This window comes from Vitis vinifera, chromosome 17 (assembly GCF_030704535.1).
Source record: "Vitis vinifera cultivar Pinot Noir 40024 chromosome 17, ASM3070453v1".
NCBI classification, from domain to species: Eukaryota; Viridiplantae; Streptophyta; class Magnoliopsida; order Vitales; family Vitaceae; genus Vitis; species Vitis vinifera.
In genome coordinates, this window is record NC_081821.1 from 10,459,905 (window position 1) to 10,475,635 (window position 15,731).

Here is a 15,731-nt window from a genome sequence, read left to right on the forward strand (position 1 = left end):
AAGAAAGGTACAAAGGGTGAGCTTAAGGTTATATGGGATGCAGTGGAAGAGGGGCTTTTAGAAGAGGTTGGCAATGTGCAAGAGACAATATCTATTGAAAGGGGGGAGAGGACTCACTCTATCTAATTGTCAACTTACCACATGTCTTTACTAGTGATTCCAAGAAGGGTAAGTTTAAGGCTCAAAAAGATTTAGAGAGATTTCTTTTGTGTGTGTGTGGGTGAGGTGGTTGGGTTTGGGGGTTAGGAGGTCTTGAGGGGAACACCCATTTGGTTAATTGGTATAGTGTGCATGACAAAGAAATTAGGGAATCTTGGCACCATAAATCTTTGGTTCTCAATACTATTGTTCTAAGCAAGTGGAGTTGGAGACTTTCTTTAGGAGTAGGTTATTTTAGGGAAGTTTGAGGAAGAAAGGGGTGGTTGGTGCTCCAACATGACAAGGGAAGGTTTAATTGGAGAAATGTGGATACTTAACTTTGAAAGACTCTTTCCCCACCATATTTGTCATAGTTTAAAAGACATGTGGGTAGTAGATGCTTGTGAGTAGGTTGGGGAGAGGGGACACTGGAACCCATACTTTTCAAGATAGTTCCATGATTGGGAGTTAAGGATACTGGAGGACCTCTTGTAGAAAATTCAAAAACAAGTGGTGAGATGGAATGCATATGACAAAATGGCCAAGATGAATATAAAGTGTGGAAAGTTATTTGTTTAAGCTTTGTTACGCCTTGACAAAGATAACACTAATTCACCATGCTCCATTCTCTTCTTTTTAATTAATCTAAAGTTTGCTTCTTCTCTCCTAAGAAAATAACTCCACTTTTAGAGGGACCTCTAAGTTCCAAACTAACTTTGCCAGGAAAATCTCTCTTTCCTCTAGATCTAAAAAAGAATAAAATGCTTTGATCAATATTTTCTCATCTTTAGAATCCTTCAAAAAACTAGTCTGCCCTAGCCATTCCTCATAATTGGTCTCTCTTGAAGCCTCTACACTTCCTAATTCCCAATTATGGAGCTGTCTTAGTCTTAGGAAACAAAGGCTCCAATTCCCTACCCTACTTCAGTTCTCCTACACATCCACAATCCTTAGTAGTAGCAATGGAGAACAAAGTGGGAAATAAAGTATTCGATAATAAATCCTTATACTAAATATATTGCCAGAACTTCACATTCTTGCCATTCCCCCTCTATTAAATTGGTATGACCGTTAAAGTCTTTTCTATCTCTCCTTATAGCCTTCCACAACCTTATCCCGTACCCTTCCCTTCCTTTACAAGAACACTAATTGCCTACTTTATCTCCAAACTACCTAATAATGACTCGCCTCTATAAAGGCTCTAGCAAAGCCTTATTGAGTATAGATAACACTCTAAAGCCCAACCGCCTTTCCTTTTATCTAAGCAAATTGTAAACTATTTACCAAATGAGTTTTTTGTCAAGGCCTTTGCCCTCTCAAAGGAAGTTTGTTTGAATCTTCTCAAGTATCAAGCCCAAGCTGCTTGGAATAACAAAAAGGGACATCAAATAAATTGACAAATTGGATAACATCCTCTTTTTCAACATAAGCCTTCCACCTTTTGAGGGGTACTAATTTCCCCACAAAGCAAGACTTTAATGGAATTTCTACTTGACCACATCTCAAACAACCATAGACTTAAAAGAAGCTCCGAATGGAAGACCAACGTAAGTGGGGTGGAGATTGCCTATCACACATCTCAACATAGTTGAAGTTGGAAGCATCTCAAACAACATTAATGTCTAGCTCAAAGATATTAATTGCTTTGGACATGGATCAAGAATAGGATATTATTTGCAAAAGAGATGGGTCATGTCCACCCCTTCACCTTTCGTTCCTCCCACCTTAAAGGCTGAAATGAAACCGCTCTCCTTAACCCCTTTTAGAAAACAATTGAAAGCCTTCATTGTTACCAAAACAAATAAGAGAAGTGGGGATCCCCTTTCCTCAGGTCTCTTGAACTTGGAAAGAAACCAAAGGGAGTCCCATTCATTAGCATAAGAAACCTTGCAGTTGAGATGTAAATCATGTAATACTTGATCAGTTCAGTAATGTGATTCAGAAAAGACTGCCTCGGCCTATTTCGGATCTCTTTCCTATTCTAATTGAGGGGGGTGGCATAAGAAGAGGCCCTTCACCATTTAGGTTCGAAAATATGTGGCTGAAAGTGGAAGGGTTTAAAGACCTCATGCGGAGCTGGTGGCAGGGGATGTTGGTCAGAGGAAGGGCTAGCTATAAGCTGGCTACAAAACTGAAGGTGATTAAACAGAATTTAAAAATATGGAATAGGGAGGTGTTTGGGAGTTTGGAAAGTAATAAATTTGCAGCTTTATAGCAAGCGGATTACTGGGATCAGGTGGAAAGTGAGAGGAGGTTGACAGAGGAGGAAATCTCTATTAAAAAAGAAGCCAAAGAGGGATATGCTAAGTGGGTAAACCTGGAGGAAATACACTGGAGACAATTATCAAGGGAGTTATGGCTAAGGGAAGGGGATAGAAACATGGGCTATTTTCATTGTATGGAAACTGCACACCGAAGGAGGAATACCATGGACAGAATAAAAGTCAATGGGATATGGCTGTCAGAGGAGCAAGAAGTAAGGACAGGGATTGCAGACGCCTTTAAACAGTTGCTAACGGAAGACTCGGAGTGGAAGGCGGATATAAGGGGGTTAAACTTGAACCAGATCAGTTAGCAAGAAACAGACACCTTGGAGTTTCCCTTCATGGAGGATGAAGTTCATTCGACCCTAATGGATATGAACGGGGACAAGGCTCCAGGTCCGGATGGCTTCACTATGGCCTTTTGGCAATGCTGCTGGGAGTTTGTGAAAGAGGAGGTTTTAGAGATGTTCAAGGAGTTCCATGAGCAAAATGCTTTCCTCAAGAGCCTCAACAACACATTTCTAGTCCTTTTACCAAAAAAAGGAGGGGCGGAGGAGCTGGGGGATTTCAGGCCTATCAGCCTTTTGGGGGGGTTGTACAAATTATTGGCCAAGGTGCTGGCCAATAGGATTAAAAAAGTGATTGGTAAAGTGGTTTCCCCAGATCAGAATGCTTTCATCATGGAGAGGCAGATTTTGGACGCCTCTTTAATTGCAAATGAGGTGATTGATTCTTGGAAAAAAAGGGGAGAGAAAGACCTAATTTGTAAATTGGATATTGAGAAGGCGTATGACATCGTTAATTGGCATTTCTTGATGAGGGTTTTACAAAAAATGGGGTTTGGGGCTAAGTGGAGGGAATGGATGTGGAGTTGTATCTCAACTGGTAAGTTTTCAGTGTTGGTAAATGGAGTGCCTACTAGGTTTTTTTCTAGCTCAAAGGGACTATGTCAAGGTGACCCTTTATCACCATATTTGTTCGTCATGGGAATGGAAGTGTTGAGTGTTCTTATTAGGAGGGCTGTAAAAGGGGGATTCATTTCTGGGTGCAACATCTGGAGGGGTAGTGGGCCGGTTGGCAATATTTCTCACCTTCTATTTGCGGATGACACAATAGTGTTTTGTGAGGCAAAGAAGGAAGACATGACCTACTTGAGCTGGATCTTATGTTGGTTTGAAGCTGTTTTAGGGTTAAGGATAAATCTGACGAAAAGTGAAATTATTCCAGTAGGGGAGGTGGAAGAGATTCTTGAGATGGCTATGGAGTTGGGATGCAAGGTAGGTCAGCTGCCATCTGCCTATCTGGGGTTGCCCTTGGGGGCGCCCAATAAGGCCTCTTCCATGTGGGATGGGGTGGAAGAAAGGATGAGGAGGAAACTTGCCCTTTGGAAACGACAATATATCTCCAAAGGTGGAAGAATCACCCTCATAAAGAGTACTTTGGCTAGTATGCCTAAGATAGTGGCAAGAAGGCTAGAAAAGTTGCAAAGAGACTTCTTGTGGGGAGGGGGAAATATGGAAAGAAAAGCCCACTTAGTCAATTGGGAGATGGTGTGTGCGGGTAAGGAGAAGGGGGGGCTTGGCTTGAGGAAGCTAGTCCCCTTGAACAAAGCTTTGCTTGGAAAATGGGTTTGGAGATTCGCTCGAGCCAAAGACGAGCTGTGGAAGCAAGTGCTTACGGCAAAATATGGGCAAGAGGAATTTGGGTGGAGGACTAAGAAGGCAAATGGGGCGTTTGGTGTAGGGGTTTGGAAGGAAATTCTGAAGGAATTTGATTGGTGCTGGGATAATATGGTTTTCAATGTGGGGAAAGACACCAGAATTAGGTTCTGGTCTGATCCTTGGTGTGGGGATGTGGAGTTGTCCCTAAGGTTCCCTCAGCTCTATGTCGTGGCTGCGCATAGGAACGCCACAGTGGGAGAAATGTGGGACCAGAATTCTGGTCAAGGAGGCTGGAATTTAAGGTTTATTAGAGACTTCAACGATTGGGGGTTGGACTTGGTAGGTGAATTACTCCAAGCCTTAAGGGGCCAAAGAATTACCTTGGAGGAGGACTCGGTCTCTTGGAAGGGAGGAAAAAATGGGAAGTTTGGTGTTAAGAAAGCGTACAACTTGCTGATCAACCCCATTGTCTCCATTTTCCCTAGAAATGGCATTTGGGTGGAGAAAGTTCCAACTAAATTAGCGTTCTTTGCGTGGGAAGCTGCTTGGGGGAAGGTTCTTACCCTTGATAGACTTCAAAAGAGAGGGTGACAGCTTCCTAATCGATGTTATTTATGTGGTAGCGAAGAGGAAAATGTAAATCATTTGCTCATTCATTGTACAGTGGCCAGAGTGCTGTGGGAGATTGTCCTTGGTTTGTTCGGTGCCCAGTGGGTTTTTTTAGAAACTATAAAGGAGGTGGTACTTAGCTGGAAGAGCTCGTTTGTGGGTAAAAAGAGGAAAAAATTTTGGAGATCCATTCCATTATTTATTTTTTGGACGGTTTGGAAGGAGAGGAATAGATTAACTTTTGGGGGGGGGGGGGGGGGGGGGAGTTAGCTATCCAGAAAATTAAGAATTCTTTTGTTTGTAATGTGTGGGGTTGGGCAAAATTGTATAGTGGAGCAGAGCCACGTTCCCTTATAGGATTCTTGGAGTGGTTAGCCTCCACTTAAGGGCTGGAGCCACTTAAGGGTTTTTTGTCTCTTTTGTTTGTGAGGCCTTTGCCGCCTTGTATACTCCCTGTATGCTATGAGGCTTTGTTGCCTTGTGTTAATATATTCCGTGTTTGCTTATAAAAAAAAAAAAAAATACTTCTTTAGCTAGAACTCATCTTCTCTAGAATTGCAAAAATAAAACTCCAACTAACATCGTCATAAACCTTCTTAATAAATAGCTTACTGATCACCCGACCTTTGTTGGTTTTCAACCTTGAGTCTATAACCTCATTAACAATAAGCGATACATCCATTGCCTAACATCCTATTCTTTGTAGCTTAAGTTGTTTGCCATGGTTTGGTTAGGAACTCAGTAGGGTGTGGGTGCTTATTTTTTGTGTTTCTGCACCATTTTGTCTTTTGGTCGCTTGTATACATCGTGTATACTCTTCTGTTTTTAATACAATTGCTTTTACCTATCAGGAAAAAAAAAAAAAAGAAGTTGTTTGCCATGGAAGGTATTAGCTAGACTGCATCTATAGAAATCCCAGTGGTGGAGTTCTATTTAATAGCTTCTTGGGAAGGGGAGAAAGGGAAAGTTCTATGGCCTTGTTTTGTGCTAGCTTCATTTTTGGTGATTTGTTTGGAAAGAAATGCTATGAGCTTTGAGGATAACTATTTGTGGATTTGTTAAGAAATGTGATCATCTTCCCCCTTCCTATGGGTCTTTATCATAAAAATATTTGCAAGGGTGCCTTATGTATCATTATATGTGATGATAGATTTGGTTTGTTCTTAATATTGGCCTTGTCTAGTGGCCTTTTGTTTTTAAGGACTGACTCCCTTTGGAAGACTCAAGCTTAATTTAGATGGTTGTTGTCCTAAGAATATATGCTTGACTAGGATTTGGTGTATATTATTAGCTCTCTCTAAGCTGACTAATCTTAGAATATTATTTTCATTTCCCTCTTGTCAAATATCTGGAGAGGGCATCAGGGCTGGAGTTTTTGCTTAGGAATTGGTTGAGGAGACTTTATCATGGTTTGTGGTCACATTAGAGAGATCTTGAATCTCTTTTCTTCTGTTGGGTTGAGTATAGGTAGGTCACAAATTGGCCAGAAAGGAAATTGATTTTTTGGCCAATAAAGGAGCAAAGCCTTTAATTTTTTAGAAAAGCCATAGTTTCTGTCCTTGAGTTCTAGTTTTGAGGAGAGTGGATTTTACTCCTCTTATTTCTCCCAGCTCCCAATAAAAAGGTAAAAAGGGTGGGGGGGAGAAAACCCTCCCTACTTCTGAGAAGTGCTTGTCAGGGACTTCCTAGGTTTGGAAACTTTTCCAAAAATAGTTCTCAAAAATTATTTTTGTAAACATTTATTAAAACCAATTATCGGTATTTTCAAGAACAAAATTCTGTTGGGAAACTCAAGTGCGAAAAATAGTTTTTTGGGCCTATTCTTTAGGCACTACCCACTTATGTACAATGCAAAAGTTCTTAGCCTATTCACCATGTTTCTAATTGTTTTATGAAACATTTTATGAAAAACACTTGAAAACATGTCAAATTGTTCTTACAAATCCCCTTGCTTTCAGAACAAGCTCTAAAAAAAAAACTGTTTTCAATCTAAAATTTCTGAAACATGTTTTTGAAATTGGAAAACTATAAACTGTTTTGAGAAACAGTTCCAAAAGAGGCCCATAGGATCTGCCAACCAGGAACCCACCACCTGCCCTCTTCACCTTCTGTATTTTGTTTTTCCTGCTTCTTCTCTCATTTTTCTTTTGCATGATAGACTGCAATGCAATAGTTGAAAATTCTAATGACCTAAACTACACTAACATCTAAAGGTTATGAGTTCTTTGATCCAAATACGAACATGTACATCCACATCCCAAAATGAAAGATTGTATGTTGTTTGATGCCAAAACCAACATGTTTACTTTTTTTACTGTTTTTATACACAAACACACACAAGGAAAGGAATAATTTTTATGGAAGAAATTCATGTGGGAATTAAAAGGTGCCTAAAATGAGAGCTGATGAAAAAGTTTCTTACCTTCAATCACATACTTACCCAGTATGGGAAGTTTCTTGTTACTTCTTTTCTGATCCTAGCCTTTTATTCTTGTGATTTTGGAGAGCAGGTAAAGGATCATAAGCCGAAGAAAGTAAAAGAATTGAACCCTAATCCATTCGTGCATTCGGAGAATGTGCTTTTGGCTGAAAGTAGTTTTGTGAGTGGGCAAGATAAACCATCTGTTGCTAATGGTTATGCTTTAGAGTGGACAGAAAAAATAGATAACATGTCCCCATCTCAAGACACGCATGCAAAGGTGGGTATTTGTGGATCATAAAAGGTTCTTACAGATTCTTGATTATTGGCATTGTCCCTTTTGCTTAGCCTGCAAGATTAACATACCAGTTTGTTATGTAACTAGAGAGCTAATATTGGAGAGACTGTCTCTGCAAGATGTCGGAAGGTGTATGCTCATGCTCATGATTATAATATTAATTCTATCTCAAATAATAGGTAAAGTCTGTACCTGTTCCCCTGTCCTGTGGTTTCTTTCTAGCTTATAAATTAGCATTTGTCTCTTGGAGAACAAAAAGAACAAAAGAAGGTTTTGTTGTTAGCTCACTTTATCATACTGAGCCTTTTTGTTTTCTGATCAATTAAACTTCTCTTTTGACTTTTGTTTTAATCTGTTAGCTTTTACTTATACTTGGTAGGGTAAAAATGGCTTGTTATTTTGCAGCTTTTAAGATAACTATCTAATTTCATAATTGCTGAACAGTGATGGTGAGACATTTGTTTCTGCGGACGACCTTAGGATAAACTTGTGGAACCTGGAGATCAGTGATCAATGTTTTAATATCATTGACATGAAACCATCAAACATGGAAGATCTTACTGGTAATTCTGTCCATTCTCTTATCTTTATAATATCATGTAATTTATTTCTTACCTTGGATTTGACTTTGACATCACCCTTCTATCTTCCGTTTAATTCTGTGTACTATGCCTCCCTTCTGTGATGAGAACTGAGATGCTTTAAGATGGGAGGATAGCAATGCGAAGGCACACATAATGAAATGGTTTATACATGTTTGTTGTCAATGATAAAATGTCCTTTAGGATAGATGGAAGAACCAATTGAAGATGAATAAAATATTTTTGGCCAGACTCGGCAACCGCTTTTAATCTCTTGTATATAACATTGAATAAACAATCCATTCCCTTCACAAAGTTGACTTCTTTGATTTGATGATCTCTAAACTTTTGAAGTTGTGATACTTTAAAGGTGATGGGCATTTGAATCGCATCCAAGCATGATCTCAGTTGGCTATTATTTTTTATTTGTTAAAATTTTCAGAGGTGATAACAGCAGCTGAGTTCCATCCAATTCACTGTAATCTGCTGGCATATAGCAGCTCAAGAGGTTTTATTCGGCTAGTTGACTTGCGACAGTCAGCAATATGTGATCACAATGCAAGAATGTGAGCTCTAGCTCATTTTTCTATTTCACTTCTCTGGTATCTGCATTGCTTAATATTCACAATGCATGATACTATTTCATTTGAAATTTCTTTCTACAGATTACAACATGGAGAGTCCAGTGGGCTTAAATCGTTTTTTACAGAAATCGTCTCATCTATCTCAGACATTAAGTTTGCATCTGATGGAAGGCATCTCTTAAGTCGTGATTACATGAATCTAAAGGTCATCTAGCTATCAAATTGGCATGAAAATTTTCAATTTAAATGTTCTCTATCCAGATTTTCTCCTCTATATTTTGGTTCTCTGCTTCATACATGATACTAAATTTCTTTTGACGTTATTCATTTTATTCATAATTCTGCAAATGTTTCTTTTAGTTATAATAATATAGTTCTCATCTATTTTCTGTAGAATAGAATAATATGTGGTAAGTCTAGACATTAGAGTAGTCTTGGGACTTCATACCACAAAGATTATTTATTAGTTTTTTCATACTTTCTTTTTGGGAAAGAGCAAGCACATCTTAGATTTTTTATGGACTGCAGAAGTTTATTATTCCTTGCTCTGTCTTTGTACGTTTTTTAGTTTTGTGCTTTTTAAATTTTCTCATGCATCAGGATGGAAGGGCTTATTTTACTTCAACAATAGGTTCCCGTTGACGTTTAATCTTGGTAGCAATTGTGTCTTCTAATTTCTGGTTCATCATTAACATCATATTTCTGTCTCTTGCGTCATTATCAGTGAGAGAGATCATAAGTTAACAATCATTATACTTGTACTAATAGATACTTTGATCCCTTGTTTTAGCTATGGGATATACGCATGGAGACTTCACCAGTTGCAATTTTTAAGATTCATGAACATCTTCGCCCTAAGGTCAGATTATAATTATGAAGATCAATTGAAAAAAGATAAATACTTTTTTACTTAAATACTCATGTTTGATGGTATTAGAGTTTCTGAATTTACCTTTATTTCCCCTCATTGAGTATGCATCAGTTACTGCAATTTGAATCGATGCAAAATTTTATGCTATTGATACCAAGTAAAGAGCATGATATACATTGTGACCCAAATCCTACAGGATTAAGCTTTTAAGAAAATTGGTTGTTCAACATGATATTAGAGCATCGTTTGGTAGGAGGTCATGTGTTTGAGTCTCATTGCATAATTATTTCCCCAATTTGTTGTGTGAGCCTAAAAGAGGCTAGTTGTGGTTGTTTACCTATGGGTTTGTGTATCTCTCCATGTGCAGGTATAGGGCAACATGTGAGGGAGGTTGTTAAAGAGCATGATATATATTATAAATCCAAATCCTATAAACTTAAGCTTTTAAGAAATTTTTTAGTTCAAGAATACCTTATCACATTCATCCTTCAGGTTCATTTTTAATTTCCTTGGAGTATTGGTTGTAGAAACAAGCTAAGGCCAAGTGAAGTAGTGCTAGCTCCTTGTAGGTGACATGAGCTTAACGGAATGCCTCTACCTTTTTCACCCTTGAAGGTGTTAAAAGCCTTCCTTATTATGATTTGCTGCCTCTTTTCTTATTCTTGTTCACTGGCTTAAATTTCTCAAGTTTAGGGACTTTTACTCAAAAGTTGACCTTAGCTCAGTGGAAAGAGCAGAGGACAGATCCCCCAGGTCGCTGGTTCAACTCCTGAAGGTCGGGCAATTCATTTCTTGATTGAAGCTTTAGCCTTATCCCACGAGTCTTATTTTTTTAAAGTAGTCTATAGCTCTCAATCCCCACATAAATGCTCAAGTTTATTATTTATGAATGTTATGTTATTTTATAATCTGATTAAAATGAAAAACATCTGATTAGAAGGGATGTACTTGATGAATTTGATGCGTCTTTTAACCATAAAATAGAAATACCCCATTTAAACTCTTTGAGGATTAGTTTACTATGAACAAGCCTTTTGTTTCCACAGAAGTATATTCATTTTTGAACCCTTTTGAGACATTCTCCAATCCCTGATCTTGGTTATCTTTCGATCAGCTTCTTGCATTTAGTTGAAGGAACTTACATTAGGTGGTTCACAGCTTCAGGCAAATTGGCATCTCTCTTTTGTTCAGGATAATGGGGGAGTCTCATCTGTCTTTTGACAGAACTGTGTTACTCTTCTAATGGAACCTTGTACCACCTTAACTAATGTTCAAACTTTTAGGAACTCAAGATTTCTCATCTAAAAAAATTGCTCTTCTGTCCCTTTTGATAGTAAATACAAATTTGATCAACAGAAGAAAGAATGGGTGAGCAATACAGGAAGAAGTCCCTCAAAAAGAAAAAGAAAAAGAAGAGAATGAGGAAAACAAAGAGCAATGAAACTAAAAGTACAGGCCACGCCTGGGCAAATCCATTTCAAGGGTGATAAATGCCTCCCAAACTCAAATCATGTTCACCCCCTTTTAAGTCAATAAATCCATCTCTCTATTAGAGATCAAACAAATTCTAACTCCATCCTAGACAACATAGTGGCAATTTCCCATATCACATGGATATTGCTCCTAGAGCTATGGAAGCTGGATATTGCTCATTTAATAATTGTTGAGAAAAATCCTTTTCAACTTTTAATTTGCCAATGGACTCTGTAAGTTTCTCTAATCCCTTCACGAGGCATAGAACCTTAGATTTGGTAGCTTTGTGAGCTCTGAATATGTGCAGAAAAAACCTTCCCCGTGATTTGTAAGCATACCTCCAGCGATAGCTTGCCTAAATTCTCTAAAAAGGCCTTAGTGTCAAATTATTGGGAAGGATTTGTCAGAATTCCTAGTTTAGGAGGAATTTTTTGGACCGAGAGTTGACTTTGGGATTCTCTAATGCATCTGTTGAGTTCTTTTTGTGTGTCTAATGATTGTCTGCTGGGAAGATTGCCAAGGAGAGCTTTTTATGTTAGTCGGTCCTACTCTAAGGTATTGTTTGTTTATTTTGTTTGTTTGAAATCTGAATAGACATGTATTTCACTTAAATCTTAATAGAGCTGAATGTTGTTAAGTACTTAGGCTATTAGGCTATTTGATTTTATTGGTGTTTGAATGTTGTTTGTTTTTATTAACGTTTGAATTCTAGTAAGTGTTAATTTTATTTTTTTTTAACATCTATATAGTTAATTATTATATTTTTTATTATTTTAATTTGAAAAAGAATAGTAATTTAATACAATTTCAAAGATTCCAAAATATTAGAATTTGTTATCATAATAAAAATTTTATAATTATTAATTATGTAATTAACTAAGAAACTGGTAATTGACTAATAATTTGGTTTTTAATTGTGCACATTTGCTAAGAAAATGTTAGAAACTTTTCTAAGTTAGTACTAGTTTTCATGTGTATATTAGATTTATGGATATGTGATTGAAAATGGGTTTCATTATTGAGATTAATTCATTAATTTTCAGATTTTTAATTTGGGAAAGAGTATTAAATCCTAACTTTTTATTTTCAAAATTAATTGGAATTGTTGGTTCTAGTGGATATTTAGATGAGTGTGATTTATGTTTTGGAGTTTTAATTAAAAAAATCTTATTAGAATTTATGATAGTTAATTAATTTTGGTTTTGTTGTATAGTAAGAGGTTAAATTTTGAAAATTTATAGTAAATTTATTTCTAAGCCAAAATTTATAATTTTAGTGTTGTTATTTTCATTTTTGAATAAGAAATCTACCAAAGTTTATGGAATTTAATTTTGTTAAGAATTTGGTGAAGTATGAGGCAAAAATAATGACTGCATGTGGTAGAATTTTTGTTTCAGTTTTGGAATTTTGTAGATTTATTTTAGATTAATTTCTTATCCAAATTAAGTGATCTTTATGTTATTGGTTTCATTTTCTAAAGAACAACTCATAAGAAGATTTTAGATCTAAATTTTCATGAGAAACAAGAGAAAAATTGGACAAAAATATAACATCTTTTAGTCATATTCAATTTTTTCTTGATGACAACTTTGCTAATTTATAGTAAATTAATTTTTTATTCAAATTGTACAAAATTAAGTTATTTTAATTTGTTTTTAAGACAAAAATTATCCCTTAGTTTTAAAAATAAATTTGGTTTATTATATGAAAAATTAAGTTTAAGTCAAAGAGACATGTGACTTTTTCCATTAAGATGGAAGTTAAAAAAATTCACTCTTTCCATGGAGACAAAATTGTCTTAAAAGAGTGATAAGTTAAAAACAAACAGGACTAAAAATGTTGTAAGCTTTAAGACTTAAGTCAAAAAAATTAACCACCCCTAAGTCTTTCAACTTGAGAAATTCTCCTTCCTTGGAACTCAGGGTGCTCTCCAAGGTTGGTTTTTTTGCATGGGATGGGGTAAATTCTTACCATGGACCAAATTATAAGGAGAGGCTAGAGTTTGGTCAACTGATGTTGCCTCTGCAAACAAAGCTGGTCTTATAGACCACATCCTCATGCTCTGTAACTGGGCTTCTAGATTATGGTCCTTTGTGTTCTCCTAGTTTGGTGCATCATTATGGGTTCTCTCTCATCTGCCTAGAGATGTTCTGCTTAGCTAGCAAGGTGCTTCTGTGGGTGGTCTAGAGCAAAGGCAGCTGGAAAGTTTATTTGTTTTTATCTGCTGTGGACCATTTGGAAGGATCATATAATTTTTGAAGGAAAGGAGAGGTCGTGTTGGTTGGAGAAAATCTATTTCTAAAGATTTTGTTCTTGTGGCTAAGTGCAAGGTTGCATTTAGTTAATCTTTCCTTTATGGTTTTTTGATAGTTAGGTGTTGGATAGCTGATGACTTTCCATCTGATGCAGTTATGTGATTTGTACAATAATGATGCCATTTTCGATAAATTTGAGTGCTGCTTAAGTGGATATGGACTTCATTTTGCTACGGGATCTTACAGGTTTGTTCTTTTTTATTGTAACTGTTGACACATGCTAACCCATAGGAGATACTGTTGTGAAATGATTTTATCTTACATGACCTAAGCCTAGTAGTTCTCATTGACTTGATTTCCTCTTATTTGAATTGATATAGTAATCTTTTACGTATTTTCTCCTATGGAGTTGGAAGCGAAGAAGGAATCACAATGGAAGCTAGCAGAAATCCTAACAGGTTAGATGTTCTCCTTCTGCAGTAGAATTTTTTTTTACAAGAAAGATGAGGAAATTCCCTGAAGGATGAGAGATTCTTCATACTTTTTTTATCATTTTATTTTTAAGAAAAATACTGAGAGGCCCCCACCAAAAGAAAACTCAGAAAAAAAAGTAACCTCAACAAGAATTCAAACCCAGTCCCAAGCCACCATCTTTTAGGGTAGAATTTTCCCAAAAACTCGAAGGAAGGATGCCCCTTTTAAGTTATACTCTCTACTTCTGGATTAGCCATGTTTCCATGAAGGTGGAAACCTTGTTACTCAATTTTTGTTTTTGGCCTTAGTTTATTTATTTATTTTATGTATCTGAGTAATGGTTCCTTAAGACCATCCAATGATAGAATCCTTTGTTTTGATAACCTATGTTTTTGGACTCTGTTATTCGCTTATCCTTTGTTCCCTTGTCCCTCTTTTGGGCAACAATGCCAGTCCTCACACATCTATCTTTCCCAGGTACAGGCTGCCCTCTGGAAAACCCCATTCCCTACCCCCATCTTAATGTAGATGGTGAAAGCAACCCCATGTTTCATATGTCCAGGAATGGGAGACTAATAAGCAGTCCAGTAAATAATCTATTGTCAAGCAATTGTTGTCAAGCAATTGGGCTTATAAGCTTTAGTTACTGTTAGAAGTTCTCCTTAGTAGTGTTTCCCTCTTAAAATGGATTTTCTGTATCTGTACAATTGTTGCTGTTGCCAGTCAATCTCCAAACACAGCACACTATATAATGGTATGGTGGGGGTACTGGTGTTACTTCACCAAGTAATTATAACTGAAACACTCCTCAGGGTGGAATCCTTTAACTAGTATAATTCAGACTTATAATTTGGTAAACGCCTGCAACATTTTTATACTTCAGTGAGGTGTTCTAATGCATCTTGTTTTTATTCAACTCAATTGTAATTTAACTTGGAAACAGGAAGTCACATCTCCAAGCTGCTCCAAAAGCTAGAAGGTCATCAATAAGCAACCTAACACGGGGATTTAGCAGACAAGGTTGGAGTTCTTATGGCCTTCTTTCTAGAGAAAAGTGTGCTTTGGGGGGAAAAAAAAAAAGAAAAAGAAAGAAAGAAAGAAAGAAAATAGAAACCCTCTAAAAATAATTAGAGTTTCATGCACTCTGAAATCGATAGTACTCGTTTAAGTGAAACATAGGACCTAAATTATTAAAAGGTAATGTCTAACCTTTGACTCAAAAATGCATAAAACAATAAATATTCTGGCATTGCATGATATGGTTTGAAATCTGAAAAGATGTCCCTATTTTGCTTATATTTTCAAATGAGCACATCAAAACATGTTTTTCCCTTCTTTCTATGGCTTTCTCATTTGCTTTCACTTCCATACTGGGTTAACAATTTAGATTCTTTTTCTTCTCATTTTGCAGCAAATGAAAATTTGAGCTCAGGTAGTAATGAGCTTTCTTGTAACTTGAGCTCCAAGCTGCTACATCTGGCATGGCATCCAACAACAAAGTTCATTGCTTGTGCTGCAGGGAATAGCTTGTATATGTATTATGCCTAGCTCCCACAGGGTACCTCGTCTTTTTATGCATGATCTCATGCACAATTTGGTTAGAACAGAACCTCAAAGAACAATGATCTAGAGGGTTCTGTTGATGTCTCAATTTAAAATTGTGTTTGTGCTCTTGTTTATTAATCTAATTAAAGGTTGTTATTTGGTACCCCTGTTCGTACCTACCCATATTTTGACCCATTAATGTACGACACCTATAAGTAGATATTGTTATAAAATGCAAAAAAGAAAAGAAAAAAGAAAAGGGTGCTAAAGTGGTAAACGTTATGTTATTAACTGTTCAACATAAATATTATACCTTTTTTTAAAAAAAAAAAAAAATTATTAGCAAATATCATTTACTATTCATTATTAATGTAATAATTTTCAGCATGATTAGGTTGAAATTTTCAAGATAACCATGACTTTCCTATAATGATTTCATTCTTTGTTCCCCTTGTGGTATGACCTTAAAACTTCTTGGCCTTCCTCGTATAACCTAGTGTTACATATTTTGTGTGTATCCTATTGATACTGAGGAATGATCCTTAGGTTGAGTGACAAT

General features: G+C 36.6%; 1 protein-coding gene across 5 annotated transcripts in view; it reads left to right on the forward strand.

Annotated features, from left to right (window-relative positions):
* Positions 1-15,335, forward strand: part of LOC100243351 (serine/threonine protein phosphatase 2A 55 kDa regulatory subunit B beta isoform) — a 33,754-nt gene extending 18,419 nt beyond the window's left edge. For 4 of the 5 annotated variants that reach the window (XM_010664842.3, XM_010664843.3, XM_059733932.1 and 1 more), the window contains 10 exons: positions 7,183-7,371; positions 7,477-7,568; positions 7,834-7,952; positions 8,413-8,536; positions 8,636-8,759; positions 9,345-9,413; positions 13,308-13,399; positions 13,534-13,611; positions 14,571-14,647; positions 15,039-15,335. In XM_010664842.3, the coding sequence (XP_010663144.1) occupies positions 7,183-7,371; positions 7,477-7,568; positions 7,834-7,952; positions 8,413-8,536; positions 8,636-8,759; positions 9,345-9,413; positions 13,308-13,399; positions 13,534-13,611; positions 14,571-14,647; positions 15,039-15,175 (1,101 nt within the window). In that variant the 3' untranslated portion in view covers positions 15,176-15,335. The remainder of the gene's footprint in view (positions 1-7,182; positions 7,372-7,476; positions 7,569-7,833; positions 7,953-8,412; positions 8,537-8,635; positions 8,760-9,344; positions 9,414-13,307; positions 13,400-13,533; positions 13,612-14,570; positions 14,648-15,038) is intronic. The other variant, XM_019226543.2, reaches the window with a different exon arrangement.
* The last annotated feature ends 396 nt before the right edge of the window (positions 15,336-15,731 follow it).